Consider the following 15,630-nt stretch of genomic DNA (forward strand, 5'->3'; position numbering starts at 1 on the left):
TAAAAGTGAACACCTAGAATACGCTTAAAGAAACAGTTAAACATTTTGGGAAGATGCTTATTTTTTTTTTTCAAATAGTTAGATGAGAATATAGATACAGGTTGTATGTTCCATATAAGGCTGTAGCCAGACCCCTGTTAGCTTAGCTTAAGATACAACCCATTAATTCATGAGCTTTGGAGATGCAGACAGAGCTGAGCTGATCTGTTCCCCCTGTTTCTGGCTTGATATCAACCATCTAACCCTCAGCAAGGATATAAACTATTTCCTTAAAAGTGCTAGAAAATAATAGCAATTCTATTTGCTCTACTTGTTAATACCTTTTCTCATACAATCAATAACAAATGCTTTTAGCTGATGGAGACCAGCATTTTGAAATGTAAGTTCTGCCGGCCCATATATTTGCAGAAGCGTATTAACAGTTGCACGGCATAAAACGGCATTAAAAGTTATTCTCTCTGCACACAATAAACTAAATGGGTTTATACATTATAGCAACTGTTGCTCTATACAGTGTGAGAGATTAATGGCCCAATTAAAAATAAAAATCCTCAGATGTTTAGATGGATGAGGCTGCTCTTAATAGGAAAATGACTGGTGAATTGAATGCACTGTAATTTATTGAGGCAACAGAATTTGGACCTTGTATATTACTGCAGGGCAACACTGGGTTTTTTTTTTTTGTCATGTGCAAACATGACAACACCATGAGAAAAAGACAGTTGTATCACAATCACATTCTGAATACGAGATGTTTATTGAATCCAAATTGTAACGTTACACTGTCTTAAATCATTTCTACAAAGTACAAAAATCTTATCTACTCTATTTAAAAGAGAAAACATGGTTTGTTTGTTTTTTACTATGTCACAAATGTCACTTGAAGTCATTTTAAGCAACGCTGTGTATGTGACTGAGGCCTGTTTACAGAAGCTGGCTGCCCCCCCCCCCCTCCATCTGTATTTCCTGCGCACACACCCCCTTTTCCTCTCTTAAGCCAAAACACACAAATACTGGAACAACCTACAACCTATCTCTGCCTCCACGCTTCAGATGTGAACCTCCCCCATCTTGTTCTCAGTTGGTACATTCTGAACAGCCTTGTTCACCCCACCTTTGACCCCGTTTGCCCCCAACTTTTGTCCTTGCAGCTCCAGCTCCAGGTTGGCACAGTTCTGGATGATCTCGGGCCGGCTTCTAAAAGCTTTCCTTTCCGAAAACGGAGGCGTCACCGGGGTCACGGTGTAGTCCTGCCTCCTCGCCATGCACTCCTTCACCGCCTTCACACACAGGTAGAAGAGCTCAACCACGCTGAGCACAAGGGAGACGATCGCTGACACCAGCATAAACCAGATGATGACCGATTTCTCCGTGGGCCTGGAGACGTAGCAGTCCACCTGGTGAGGGCAGGGCAAGCGGATGCAGACGTAGCGAGTCTGGAGGGTGAAACCGTAAAGTAAATACTGACCCACGATGAACAAAACCTCCAGGATTATCTTGGCCACAAGATGGAGGACATAACTGCGAAGGAGGCGGCCGCGGATGCTGATTTTGCCACTGCTCTTGGTGTACTTGGGAACTTTGAAGGCCTTGCTGAGGAACAGACTGGCCTGGTCTTCCAGCTCCGCCTGCTTCCTCATCCTCTCCTTCACCTTGAGTTGGAACAAGAAGTCAGAGTTAGAAATTCTCAAGTAATCTGAAGAGAAGTTCCAAACAGTTTCCAAAAAAGTCTTAACCCTTATTCCATGTATTGCTACTGCGGCTCCCCCCTCAAAACTTTGAGGCGACACTGGAAGTTTTGCTTATAGCCACATATGTGCAAAAACATCGGGGCACCACTTTACAATAAGACTCCCCTAATAAAGGATTCATAAATGTTTATTATTAGGTTATTAATTTGATTGTTAACGCTTTATAAATCGTAAATAACCAATTATAAACAAAGAAGTTATAACATTTTTCATACATTGGTGCAGGCTAACTATTTGGCAATATTATAATATTGTTATTATTAATGAGTTCTTTTACCAGTTATAAATACTAGTAAGTCATTATAAGATTAATGAGTAGTAAGCATTAACTTGATCTTGCCAAATAGTGAGCCTGCATCAATGTATGAAATCTGTTATAACTTGTTTATAATTAGTTATTTATGATGTATAAATCTTTTATAAGGGTTGTCTTAGTGTAAAGAGGCACCTACATTGGGAGACTACAATATATGGCTGAATAGCTGATGATAAGATGATTTAAGCTGGAAGCGTAGTTTTCTGATACTGTTTTCTGCCACTGTCCTCAATAAGGAAACGATCTTTTAAGCCCACTATGAATTTTGGGTACTGAAAAGCTACGTAACATTTTAAGCTGCATTCATTAATCTTTTGCCACTAGGGGCCGGAAAAAACAACAATGAAAACTGACTGATGCACAGCTACCACATCTCAGGAGGCACATCTAGCAAGCATTTGCGCGGCGTTCACCTACAGAAAGTAAATCAAATATTCACTTTTCTTAGCTTTGCCCTTTGCTTCCGCTAACACCTGCGAAAAATATCTGTGTCTTTAGCTGCTAGACGCTCCGCAGTCTTCACCAGTGAATCCCTTCTGGTGAGGTGGCAGGGAGCGTCGAGCGGGTTTATCAGAACTTTCTTCACAGGAAACAGCTGGTTAAGTGGTTGGTGGGAGCGGCTCACTTAGACACAACCATACAAAATGATGGCTTAAAATAAGTTAAAATTTGATTGATGATTTATACAGTCTTTAAAAAGGCGTAGAGCATTATTTATCATATTTTATTTTATCATTTCACATGGGGCTGAGGCAAACATCGAGGATGGGGGCAATGAGACAAACTAATATCAAGCATAGCACAATATGGTAATATATATATATATATATATATATATATATTATTTATTATTATATATGGTAAGATCCTAACAGGATGTTTGGGAACCACCTGGCCTATGCCTTTGCCACTGTACAGGTATGGCATGCTTTCAAATCAAGCATTTACACAGTGACACACCTTCTTCTCAATGTGGATCACATGAAGGACGTGGCCGAGGTAGAGCAGCTTGGGAGTCGTGACAGCGATGATCTGAAGAATCCAAAAGCGAACGTGAGAGATGGGGAAGGCGAGGTCGTAGCAGACGTTCTCACAGCCGGGCTGCTGGGTGTTGCACACAAAGTCAGATTGCTCATCGCCCCACACCTAGATGAGACAAGAGGGAAGAGATGATAGAGGAGATGACTCAAGAAAGTTACAGGGTGTAGTGGGTACGGTGTTTACGACGTTGGTATAGATATAGTTTTGCAACATTCCCATTCCCTGGATATACTGTTTCAATTGTTTCAGCTGTTGTGCCCCTTTGAACACATTTCCCCTACATTTCATAATCTCCCTGGGAAGTGTGCCTTAATTAGTAAATATACTGTATTACCAGACCTTCTCAGCGCCGGTGCGCAGGACCAGGATGCGGAAGACAAACAGCACAGTGAGCCACACCTTGCCGATCACTGTGGAGTGGCTCTGCACTTTGTCCAGCAGGCGGCCCAGCAGATCCCATTCGCCCATTTCAGTCGCCAGTTGTCCTGCTTTCTATTTGGGGGGGGGGTGTATATAATAAAATGAACCACAATGCAGCAAACCATAGTGCAGTCTGATGTACTAATCCCTGAAGGAGCACTTGCATTATTTAGGGAAGTATATATAGTACTATTGATTGACCAAAAGAGAACAGTAACACCTGTTGATTGTTATTTATCAGTCTAAAAAAGGGTGATACAGAAGTGGTTTTGTAGTTGTAAAAGTCAGGACGGACAGACCTTCCCACGAGGCAAAACCTTTATCATTTTTCGCACTCTTGTGACTTTGCTGATAGAAGCCACGGCCGCTGATTTCAAGTCTCCAAAACATACTTATCTGCTGGAAACCGAGACCCTAACCTTGGTTAATACCAACCATTGCAAATCTTAATTCAAAGAATGTGAGACATTGAGCTCAACCACTTGTGCACATACAGATTGACCTGCCTGAGATGATAAGTCTGCAGAGTTTATGCTGTCAACTTAGGTTTTAAATCAGTTATGAAGTTCCCTTTTAGAGTTTCTTTTACATTCATTTTGTATTCACATTCACATTGTATTGTTTTGCTTGAATTTTATTTGATTATATAGTTTGACATCATATGTATCCAATCAAAGTTTTTATTTTTTTGTTTGTTTAAGAAACCATTGGACACTACTTATCCATATCCACATAGACATAATTTTCCTTTCTCACTCATGTACTCAAGCACAAATGACATGTGCATTTATCTTCACTGAGTGCAGAGTGCAAAACTTAAGTTACATAACTTCCTATAACATAAACATATTCCAACACGGATCCATAAATGTTCCAGTCCATATACATTATCAACATCATTTACATTTTGTGACAAATTAAATTCTAATTATTAGAGATTTTTTTTTTTTTTTTTTTTTTAAATCAACTCACCGGTTGAAAAATCCACGGAGAAAAATAGTGAAGGAAGAGAGCGATGCTTCCAGAGGATGATCAAAACGCAAAGTGAAGGAGGAGAAGAAGAAGCCGTCCTTTCCTGTCCTTATCTGGAAGGACACCATCCTAACCACAACAATGGACCTTTAGTCCTAACACTGAACACTGAGAGGCTGGTAAAAGCAAAAGCTATCAAAAAAAAAAAAAAAAAAATCAAAATTGACTTTGAATGCTGACATTTAAAAAAACAATCTTGTTTTGTCCTGTTCCTTATATTTCATTTCTGTGGCATTGCTGCTTCATTGGACAGTGGACAGAGAACAGCAGCGAGAAGAGAGAAGAAGGCGACAGGGCAGATTTAAACCTCCACTTGCAGCTGCATGCACTGTTCACAACTGAGTCATCTACCTTCCACATGTTGAAAAATGATAGTAAAATGAGTGGCGAAACAAATGCAAACGCTTCTGCACATGAAAAGTTACTGAATAGTTTGTTGGGTTTGAAAAAGATGTGAATCAAATGCGCTGTCACCAAAACACAACTCAACTAAACTCCTGTGGGAAAAGTGTTGCAGCGCTGTCCTCCACCATCACCACCACCAACACCAAACTGGGGATTATTTTTCACTTTTATTTCTGCGTTACTGCACAACCAAAGAAACTTTATCTACCCAAACAATCTCAACAAAAGGTCCATCAAGTAGCTGCTCTGGAGCTTTCTACAGTTTTTTGACATCATGCTATTTAATTGAATATTTTGTTCAAGTTAAAGCGCGAGCAATATTTTGTGTTCACTTTATCAGACTCACTCGTCCACGTTAGTAAAGGAACTTGATGTTGGACTTTCCTCTAATCCTTTCACTTATTTGTATGATCCATAGCATTCATCAACGTTATCAACATCCCACAACCTGTGGAAAAGTGTTCCCAAGTATTTCAGGAAGGAAACCTCAGTGATGATTTATAACATGCTGAATTTAAGTAAGCTTTCTGTAGTGTTTTCATTTTTTCATTGCTATTTTCTTTTTGTTTTTTTAACAATTTTTTCCTTGTGTTTTTATTTTTTATAGCCCCTCTACCTTTTTATTTGTATGTAAAGAAGCTATATGAATCTTAATTATGAAATGTTTCCACGTTTCCTTTATTTCACACCACACACTACAGTGTATGTGGATGGGCTTTACCCACAGTATTGTCACAGCTTATGGTTTCGTGTTTAAATCCCATAGAAGCGGCCCATGTTTGCTCAGCAACACATGTTTACGGCAAACTGCTCCACACATGTGTTCACCAGGTTTACATACCGGCTCTGACCTGGCTGATCTAAGGGGGTCACAGGACAAACTGTGGCAGCCGGCACAGTGTCTGGTCATGGATGTCAATGATTTACACCATCTCGATATTTTAAGAGAAAAACAGCATGTGTGGCCTTCAGCATGTAGATCAGAGTCAACATTACTGAACATACGCTGGAAATCAAACGCTGACCAGTCAGATAAAAGGGCTCAGATACTTTGACCATCATGAAAACTTACACGTAGTCACCATACATCAATTCACATAAAAGAAAGGACAATAATATGGGAATGAAGGAAGAGTTTATTGGTCTAATTCTGTGCTATGATGGCATATATTTAGGTCAACACTTACAGCAATGCACAATAAGCACAATAAATATGAATCTGTTAGCAACATCTGCATATACTGAATGTGTTTCAAGTTAAGTTTCTCCACAAAACAAAAACATCACAACCTCACTCTTCAATGCATTTTATATTGACTACTGGAGACGCTTGACTCCTCTACTCTGAGCACATTCACCTAAAGTTGTCACTCTTCATTCAAGATTCAAGAATGTATAACACCCTGCAGGCACATCTTGGTTTTATCTGGACCTTTGATTTGATTAGAGCAGGAAGCCAGGTAAGCTAAAGACATATTTACATTGGTAGAATATATTCTGGTCTATACTTCAGGTCACAATCCAGAGAGAGTGTGTTAAAAATGTGTCATTTCCACTTTCAGAACTTGCAAAATTACACTCAAACCTGATTATAGTCTTTTCAGTCAACAGTCTGTCTCTGTAACATGTTATTGGGTTTGGTTTTTGGGAACATAGTGCGTGCAGCGCGTCAGTGCTGGTAAAAGCAGTGCAACCCGGCAGAATGGGAAAGTCAATTTACACAGCTTACACAACTTAGAAAAAACACAGTGAACATCAGAGCTTCTTTAAATGCATCCAAAACCCTTTCGGCTTGAATCAGATCCCCAAGGCTGCAGGTTGATAGCAGATAGAAAGAGTCCATGCCCCCGACTGTCATAATATATTGCCTAAATTCATATTTTATGTAAAATTCTTTTACTCATCTGTTTTCATTTTGCTTTATTATTGCCTTCTTCAGACTTTGTCTTTTTTATTTAACATTTGAGGTGAGGCCTTTGATCTCAAATTCACTTCTATATTCTGTTTTTTCAATGTGCAACTTCCTTGAATACAAAAAAGAATTGTTCAAAAAGTGAAATAAATCTCTTATCCAACAGTCTAGCGGGTTGAAACTTAATGGAGGCTCATGCTATAAAAGTCCAGGCACCAAACCAAATCATTTCAGAGTATTATGCTCCAATAATAATCATCTGGCACTGCTGGAAATCACGACGAGAAATAAATCAAAGTTCACAACCTCAACTCAAAGTCAAACTCAGTTTCAAACCTCATGTCTGTGCACTGTAAAGAAATTTATTATCTGGTTTCTATAGTAAATTTAAGACTTTGTCAGATCGTAGGCCAGAACTAAAGTAATGTGTGTATATTCACTCATCATTTCCAAATCCCACCGCAGATTACCTAGAAACTGATACCAAATCGATGGGAGAGAATTCCGATAATTACAGTCCTCAAAAGTTATTAAATTGCCTCACTCTTTATTAATCTCACAAGAAGCTAAAATAAAACTCTACACAGGACTCCAGTAACAAGAAGATGAAGTTACCAGGTTAATACTTTGTGAGGAGAGGAGAAGTGAGCTCTTAGCTTGAGCTGATGAGCACGCGTGATCCGAGAACCCAGATCCACTCTGGAATACACCTCATCAATCCATACTGTGAAGAAAAACAACAAAAACGGATTGCTGATGATAAAGATTTGTCATAAACTTTATCCTAATACAATCTGACAGCGTGACGCAGTTTGCACCGACCTGCAGTGTATGAGGCCAGTAGCCGGTGGTCCTATTAGAGACACCCAGGGTGGAGATGGCGTGGCGAGCGTAAACGTCTGGTTTTGGAACAAACCAGCCCTCTCTGGATGAAGTTGATGAGGATGTTGATGGCTGTCGCTCGCTTGAGGCTATCTACACACACACACACACACACACACACACACACACACACACACACACACACACACACACACACACACACTCTGTATATCAAGAACTGACACACATACACTTACTGTATCTATACTCAGGGTATAAAGTGACTTCACCTATCACCTCATATTAATATATTTTATTTATGGAGTAAATTTAAAAAGGACAAAAAAAGTAAATTTTATAAAGAATAAAAAATGAAGCTGAAGCTAAAAATGTTACAGTAAAGATAAGTTGGTAAAAAAGATTATAGACATAGATTGTTCATGTATGTAGAATAAAATCCTATAGACTAAAAGTAACACTTCCTATTGAGCATCTATTAACTGAGATCTGCCCCCTTCCATTAAGTTGAGTCTATCCTTTCTTCACACTGTCTGTGAGTTTACAGAGATAACTGAATATTTAATTTAATCAAAAAACAAACAAATCTGTTCTCATATGGTCACAATACCATCAACACCACACTGATGTGCATATATTACACAATACAAGAGTTTCTTAGCACTGTTATATTGCTGTTCTTTCTTTATGAATGGGGTTGGGTAAGAATATCGAAAATAGAGAGTTATGTCAGTGAAACCAAAATGACTTTTTGAGAAATAAAAACATTTTTCTACACATTTTTTCATGCAGCAAAGTTCTCAAATGTCAAATGTTGTGGAAACCCAAACAGCTGTACAAACACTTTGTATAAATAAATGGCCGGTGATATGATGCCAGCTTTCAGTGCTGGACACATTTTGGTCAGAACCGTAAGATGTAGTGAACTTTGATATGCAGCCACTCAGCTTAATGATGATATCAGGTATCTTACCTGGAAAGGAATCAGACTTTGAACAAAAATCCCTCTGCCACTGTACTCAAGGTGAAGAGCTCTTGAGAAGTGATCCAGGTAGCCCTGAAATGTCAGGAGAAGAGAGATGCAGTTTGATGTTAGCCCAGATTTTAGTCTGAAAAGTTGTTCACTCAGCTTGTTTTGATGAGATACTTGAATAAACAGATCTTTTTAAGATCTTCATCTGGTAACAAATCAAAACATCTGCTGTGAAAAAGGTCAACAGAGGCTATGAGTATGTTTCTTGGTGTGTGTGTGTGTGTGTGTGTGTGTGTGTGTATGCATAAGAGGCTGTTATAAGCAGCGTTTTGTCTCACAGTCAAGGCCGTGAGTGTCACTCTTCCAGGCAGAGGTCTGCAGCAGGAACCCGATGATATATTAACCACAGCACCTCTGCTGCGATCCACCATCCCCGGCAGCACCAATCGAGTCATCAGAGTAGCGACCGCAACGTTCTTATTCACCAAGTCCAACAGGCTCTGCTCAGGCATTTCTATCAGGCTCTGGGGGGAACTCAGAGACTCATCCACACAGTTCACCACGAAGCCGATATCTTTACCCCTCATGGCTTCTTTGATGGCCTTGCTGGCTGCCTGGTCCAGAGAGAAATCAGCAAGGACAACAATAGTTTCCACTCCGTAGCTTTGGGAGAGGGATGCAGCGGTGTCTCTAACAGAAGTGTGTTCCTGAGTGACAAAGATAATGCTGATGCCATGCCTAGCCAGCTCCTCTGTATACGCTTTGGCCACAGGCTCTGACGCTCCTGACAGAAGAGGACAATATATATCAATGAAAGTTGTTTCAGGAAGAAGTGAGGATATAATATTACTGAGAGCTACTACAGAGTGACATAAAAACATTAAAGTTGACTTTATTACTGAAAGCTGATTGCTTGATTGCCAAGAAATTAAACACCAAATTTGAGCAAATCATTGAAATATCTTTTACCAGTAAAAAAAAGAAAGAAAGAAAGTGAATTGTAAAACGAATATTTGGTTTGCGAAATTGCTGATGTGAACCTGGTATTTTTTTCACAATTTTTCCAAATTTATAGACCAAATAAATAATGGATTAATCAAAACCATATTTGATTAATTTGAAGATCATTATTTATGAAGCTTGTTAGTTGGGCTCACTACATTATCAAGTCAATGTGATATCCAAATTTCAGTCAAAGAAATGTATTATATTTAGGGTGGCATTGCAACAAGACAAATCCTTCCTGTGTGAGACTTCGGCCTTGGTAGCGCTACTTGTGTTGTGTTTTTGCACAAGCTTGACATATTATACATTTTGTGAAAGCTCTTTAGTCTTCTGATTCAATCTGGGAATTTTAAGATCCATATCACTGCAACAGGTGTTGACACAGAACTGGTTCAGACTTGTGGCCATGTCTCCAAAGTGTTTTCCACACAAAAGGTCTTATATTTAGTTTTTATGCCAAGAAAAAAAAAATGGCCAGGCAATTTCAGGCTTGTGCACAAAAATTGGGACGTCTGCTAACAGAGTAAGCTGTCAATTACTGTCTGGATTTATTTACTGATGGTCTATAAAGTTTCAGAAAATAGTAAAAAAAAAAAAAATGGTTCCATGGAATTTCGCTTTTTTTCTTGACTCATCCCTTCAGCTCTGAAAACAACAGCTGCCCTGGTTTTGTGTGATGCCCAAATCTCGCTGACAGAAATAAAATTACAACAATAAAATGAATGGACCTGACTGTGATCTGCCCTCTCTGACGCAGACCTACAGCATGATGCATTCTCATTGTTTCTGCTGCATCCTTACCATAAATGACAGCCCAGTCACCATATCTTTGGGTCAGCTTCTTACACGGGATAATTCTTGGCAGGAAATGCACCCTGACCAACGTGCAGCAGTCTCTCAGCAGCATCAGCGCCCTGCTGGCCGTGTACAGCGCACCGACAAGAGCCAGGGTCTCAAAATAAGAATTGCATGACCGAGAAATTTCTCTGTACAAAAACTGAAAGCTGTCAACTGCCGCCATAGTTGACACTCCTGTGATGCGGTTGCTAGTTTGCTAGCTAAAGCGTGTTTAGTAGATTTAACGTAATGATTTCTGAAAGTAACGTTAACTAGTAGGTCAGACCTGTGAATAAAACATGCCGCCGTTCCTACATAGCAAATTTCTGATTAAAAAGGTGAGATTTGACAGATTTCTAAGCAGGCAAACCTGTCACCTGTAAAAGTAGCCGGTGAATGGAGCAAAACATTAAGTCATGTGACAAAGTACGTCACACAAGCTGCATTCATAAACCCATGAGAAAAATGGTCGCGAGTAAATCACACTTACGAGTCATGCTTTATATAAGTATCACACTGGTCATGGATGAACTCTGCTTTAAATTATCAACGTGGTTTTCAGTATCAGTCATATTCTTGTCATATTAAATCTTTGGTCATTCTCATCGTGTACATCTGACACGTAAAACCCAAATTTCCAACGCTCTATAAGCCGGCATGTAGTTTCTTTTGACATCCCACAATGCATAGCAGTTAACGCTAAGTGGTCGTTTCCATAGAGACGCAGCTGTCGGTAGCAGGATGCTACCTGGATGAAAAGCCTTTAATAGTCCAAAAACAAGGTGACAAGCTGATTTACAACATTCTGCATGTTGTATCTTTCTGTTTAGGTGGTTGATTTGTGCTGCCGGGAGGTGTTTGGTTTTCGCTCGACTGCGACGTAAGCTAAATTTCGGCAGCTTTGCAGTAGTTAGCTAGCTGTGCTACAATGGTGCATTTAGCCGCGTCAGGCTAACCACAGAGAGTTAGTTTTGTCTCCAGAGTAAAAATGTAAAATATCACATAGGCTTCTTGAATGTGTTGAAGTAATTCAAGTGGGAACGACTGTGATTACTATTAGGCTTAAAATACATTACTGTCACCAATCATAGCCACTAGATTCCTATTTGTCACACCTGTAGGTGATTAAAATGATTGGCAGGTTAAAAAGACTCCTTTATAGCACACGGATGAAGATATAGCTGAAACGTCTGACTCCCCTGGGTTGAATATAAGAACAAACTGATATATAAGTAAAATTAAAAGATAAATTTGGACATGTATATTTGCTGAACTTTGACTGAGGTTATGCACCCAACTCTCATTTTGTCTTTGTTTGAGCGCAATGTTTATTTTCTTCTATCTATTTGCAAAGAAAAAACAAATGATCATCTCATAAGCTGCTCCATATAATATATAATTAAATTATTTTTTGCATTTTACTTTGTTAATCTTCAGATGGCTTTAAAGACAAACTCAAGTAACACATCCTCCTTCCTGTACTTCAGTTATCTGTGACCTGCACTACACAGGGAATTGCCCCCTCACCTGCCTAGGAACCCAGTTACCTTATTCTGTTCCATCTTAAGGACCAGCTGTAGAGATGTCTCAGCTGACAGCTGAAGATGAAGTGGAGTTGCAGTCCCTGCTCAAGCAGCTACTGAGAAACATCAACGACAGGATCTCTGGCGCACCATCAACTGAATGTGCTGAAGAGATCCTTCTTCACCTGGAGGAGACTGACAAGGATTTTCACAAGTAAGGCAATCAGACTCAGATAGTATGGCATTAACTTTAAAGGTCTGGTTTAAGAGGAATTTAGACTTTTTTCTATCGCTGTTGGTTGAGACGTTGTTCAAATATATACAGTAAGTCTAATTCTGTCATTTCTCTCCTTTCAGTTATGAGTTTGTCAAGTACCTCCGTCAGTATGTGGAAAGCTCTCTGGGGACTGTGGTGGAGGAGGAAACCAAGATCCTGACCAGAGGAGATGGACAGCACTCAGTTGGCTCAGGTCATGATACCCTGATCCATGCTGTCACCCGAAGGACCAGAGATTCCGCTGAGTGAGTGTAGCACAGAAAAGTCTTTGAGCTTTGTTAGCAATGTTTTCTCCAAATCTTCATGAAAATATTTTTTTTACTAAAAATGCAATGAAATCAGAATTCCTAATATAAAACTCTGCAGGTTTTCTCAGCTCCACTGTTTTCTACGCTAGTTGCATGTGCAGCTGCAACATATTCTGTAATAAGAAACTAGCCAATACCATCCACTGCCTTTGACTTAACTTTACCTGTTGGTTGAGAGACAGCTATTTATACACAGAAAATCACTTTGATATCTACAATATAGTTCTCATTTTGTGTCCATTTTGGCAAACTGCTAAGCCCCCAAGTTAAAAGTACAAACTCTCAGTGTATGGTGACTTGTTAAATTTTTAACAGGAATGGGTTCAACAGGATTATTCTAAAACAAGATGACATTAATAATACACTAATTCTTTTTTTTTTGTCTGTGACAGGTACCAGCAGATGATGCAGACCTTGAAAAACACCATGATCATGGTTGTGGAGTCTTTAATCAACAAATTTGAGGAGGACCAGATGAGGAAGGAGGAGATGCCAAGAGAGAAGCAGCACAGTCAGTCAAACAGCCAGTACACAGACAACTGCTCTGACAGCGACTCCAGCTTTAATCAGGTCAGAGACACATTTTATTTGTTTATTGCCTCTTAAATTTCTTTGATTACTCATATAAAAGGTCAGTATAGTATCTCTACTGTATCCTAGAATGTAGGAGAAAGTTTACAGTAGATCCACACAGTGACCTCTGAAATTGCTTGTCCTCCTATAAACAATAGCGCTCTTTTGAATTTAGGTTTATGGTGGATCATAATTATTTTTGTTGCCTCTCCCTTTTCAGAGTTACACATTCATCAGACAAGAACAGCTACAAGTCTTGGCTGAAAAACTTGACTCCAGCAGACCCAAAGAGGTACAACATAGAACAGCTCACTTCCAAATGAAAAGTTATGATTTGTACATTGCTGTTTCATGCTTTCTGTCAGTACACTGAAAAGTCACGTGTAGCATGGTGGCATAGATCAGGGTCGCAGGATAAATCTGAGGGGTCGTGAGATGACTTACAGGATAGGAACCAGAAAAATAAAACTAATTTTAACCACACAAAATGATTTGTATTCTATATGACTTTCCTCTTATCTTTTCCATTTTTCTGATAATACTTAACCTTTTCAGGCCTAAAAATAAAATAAAGAAAATATCATTCTTTGTTTGACCACTAGACATTAGCCTGATAATCAGACTGAATTTCCATTTTGTTTTACTTAATTTATTCAGCCCGACCTTGTGACCTTGCCCTTACCAGTCAGTAGTGAGTAACTTATCTAGTCTGTCATTTTTAAGTTGACGTAGAAGGGTAACTTACTGTCTTTCACAAAGATCAAAGAAATATTTTGATTTCTGTAAGTGCAGAAAAACTTGCAAAAACCACAGATGTATCTAGGTAGCCAGCTAACTATGAAGAGGATAGCACTACCATTCTTGACTCTGCCTATAAAACTCTTAGTTGATTGTTTCAGGTGAAAATAGCTGTCAGGACAGCTGCCTTGGTTAAAAGGGTCATGAGCTGTAAAGGTTTGGAAATGCTGTTTTAGATGTTAATGTGCTGAACAGGAGAAGTATTTTTACTCTGTGTGCAGGTGCGTTGGGAGGCTCTGCAGGTCCTCTGCTGTGCCCCTCCGTCTGATGTGCTGAGCTGTGAGAGCTGGAGCAGCCTGCGCAGGAAGCTCTGTGCAGCTCTGACCGAGCCCGACCCAGACATCAGTGTGAGTCCTGAGCAGCCTCATACACTCAATACACGAGCAATCAGTGTCCTACAAACTCACATTGTAGTCACTCATAAATGAATCAATCATAATCCTGTCATTTCTATGAAGATTTTCAGGCTTTTATAATTGCTGATAACAACCAAAAACGAATTTATGTTCAGTAGTTCAAAATGCAATCTGCCACACCTGCTTAATTGAGAAGAAAACAAGATGACCCAAATGATTGAGAGATACTTAGTAACAAACATGACCTCTGTCTCTGAATAGAGGCTGCAAATCTTTATTGTGATAATCTTGTTTCATTTCTTCTCATTTTTTTATAATCTGACATTTATGTTTCATTGATTTTATGATTGTGTGTATTCTCATAACTTATGGCCTCCCCCCTCACCTCCCTCAGGATAATGTGCTGCTGTTCTTTGCTAAAAGCTTCTCCTCCTCTCCTATGAATGTGACACGAGAGATCTACACCAGCTTGGGTAGGCCACTCTGAATAGACATTACTGGGTTTTAATATGCATGGGCAGCAGCGTTATGTTGGCATTGAACAAAGCAAAGTATTTTTTATTTATTTAAGATTTTTCCAGTCCCAAAATAAGAAAAATTACTGCTGGTGCTCAAGGAAAGTGTCATGTTCATGTAATCAATACTTGGTTAGACAAGTATTCAATAAAGCATATCGTTTACAGTTAGATAGAAACTATACATTTAATTATAACTGTGCACAGGATGTTGGAGAAGACAGAGATCATCCTGACCTGTAGATTCTTGAGGGCCGGAGGAAGCAAATTTATCTTTCAAGGTTGGGTAGGGAGAGCAGACACAGATACTCTATTGTACCAGTGTGCAGGTGGAAACTTTCCTGATAGGGATGAGCAGCTCAGATAATTAGGTGTTTTCGTAGCAACTGCTATAGTGGTCAGTCAGTAATATTTTAGATTTAGACCAATCAGACAGCCCTGTGTGTGACTGTAGACCAATCAGTGATAATGCATTCTTCTAGGAAGAGCATAGAGTGACATGTCAGAGAAGAGATTCTGGTTCTGCAGATCCTCTGCACGTCAGATTCGTACTTTGTACTCCCTGTTATTAATAAAAATTATGCGATTCATTATTAACTTTCCTGTCCTCCTTTGTCTTTGAATCGACTCCTATGAACCCAGAAGTGAATGTTTGATAAAAATCTGTTGAAAAATTGAAAAAGAAGGAAATCCACAACAGTAGGAACTGGAGTATTTTCAGTTATCTAGCCAGGCAGACACAGTTCTC

At 39.3% G+C, this 15,630-nt stretch overlaps 3 protein-coding genes across 3 annotated transcripts in view; 1 reads left to right on the forward strand and 2 right to left on the reverse strand.

Moving 5' to 3' along the window:
• Nucleotides 1–640: 640 nt before the first annotated feature.
• Nucleotides 641–6,013, reverse strand: gja11 (gap junction protein, alpha 11). The gene is made up of 3 exons (XM_087180378.1): nt 3,448–6,013; nt 3,028–3,213; nt 641–1,652 (listed from the first exon to the last, which is right to left on the reverse strand). The coding sequence occupies exons 1-3, from the start codon at nt 3,574–3,576 to the stop codon at nt 1,050–1,052; spliced, it is 918 nt and encodes a 305-aa protein (XP_087036504.1). The 5' UTR covers nt 3,577–6,013; the 3' UTR covers nt 641–1,049.
• Nucleotides 6,014–6,083: 70 nt separating this feature from the next.
• On the reverse strand, nt 6,084–10,936 carry hsdl1 (hydroxysteroid dehydrogenase like 1). Its single transcript, XM_023429976.2, has 5 exons — nt 10,497–10,936; nt 9,029–9,474; nt 8,691–8,774; nt 7,700–7,852; nt 6,084–7,601 (listed from the first exon to the last, which is right to left on the reverse strand). Exons 1-5 carry the CDS (start codon nt 10,714–10,716, stop codon nt 7,530–7,532), a joined length of 975 nt encoding a protein of 324 aa, XP_023285744.1. The 5' UTR covers nt 10,717–10,936; the 3' UTR covers nt 6,084–7,529.
• A 320-nt stretch (nt 10,937–11,256) lies between these two features.
• Nucleotides 11,257–15,630, forward strand: part of tbc1d32 (TBC1 domain family, member 32) — a 75,010-nt gene continuing 70,636 nt past the window's right edge. The window contains exons 1-7 of the mRNA XM_087180395.1: nt 11,257–11,314; nt 12,020–12,269; nt 12,413–12,577; nt 13,033–13,210; nt 13,434–13,505; nt 14,233–14,358; nt 14,762–14,840. Of these exons, the coding sequence (XP_087036521.1) occupies nt 12,115–12,269; nt 12,413–12,577; nt 13,033–13,210; nt 13,434–13,505; nt 14,233–14,358; nt 14,762–14,840 (775 nt within the window). The 5' untranslated portion in view covers nt 11,257–11,314; nt 12,020–12,114. The remainder of the gene's footprint in view (nt 11,315–12,019; nt 12,270–12,412; nt 12,578–13,032; nt 13,211–13,433; nt 13,506–14,232; nt 14,359–14,761; nt 14,841–15,630) is intronic.

This window comes from Seriola lalandi, unplaced genomic scaffold (genome assembly GCF_002814215.2).
Source record: "Seriola lalandi dorsalis isolate HSWRI2012SDOR001 ecotype SW California unplaced genomic scaffold, Sedor1 jcf7180002054901, whole genome shotgun sequence".
NCBI lineage: Eukaryota > Metazoa > Chordata > Actinopteri > Carangiformes > Carangidae > Seriola > Seriola lalandi.

Coding starts and splice junctions, on each gene's coding strand:
- gja11 (XM_087180378.1), bottom strand. CDS start 3,576: ATGGGCGAATGGGATCTGCTGGGCCGCCTGCTGGACAAAGTGCAGAGC. Junction 3,214..3,447: donor TGCGCACCGGCGCTGAGAAG/GTCTGGTAATAC, acceptor TGTCTCATCTAG/GTGTGGGGCGATGAGCAATC. Junction 1,653..3,027: donor TGATCCACATTGAGAAGAAG/GTGTGTCACTGT, acceptor TTCCAACTCAAG/GTGAAGGAGAGGATGAGGAA.
- hsdl1 (XM_023429976.2), bottom strand. CDS start 10,716: ATGGCGGCAGTTGACAGCTTTCAGTTTTTGTACAGAGAAATTTCTCGG. Junction 9,475..10,496: donor TGACTGGGCTGTCATTTATG/GTAAGGATGCAG, acceptor CTCTTCTGTCAG/GAGCGTCAGAGCCTGTGGCC. Junction 7,602..7,699: donor ACTGGCCTCATACACTGCAG/GTCGGTGCAAAC, acceptor TTTTCTTCACAG/TATGGATTGATGAGGTGTAT.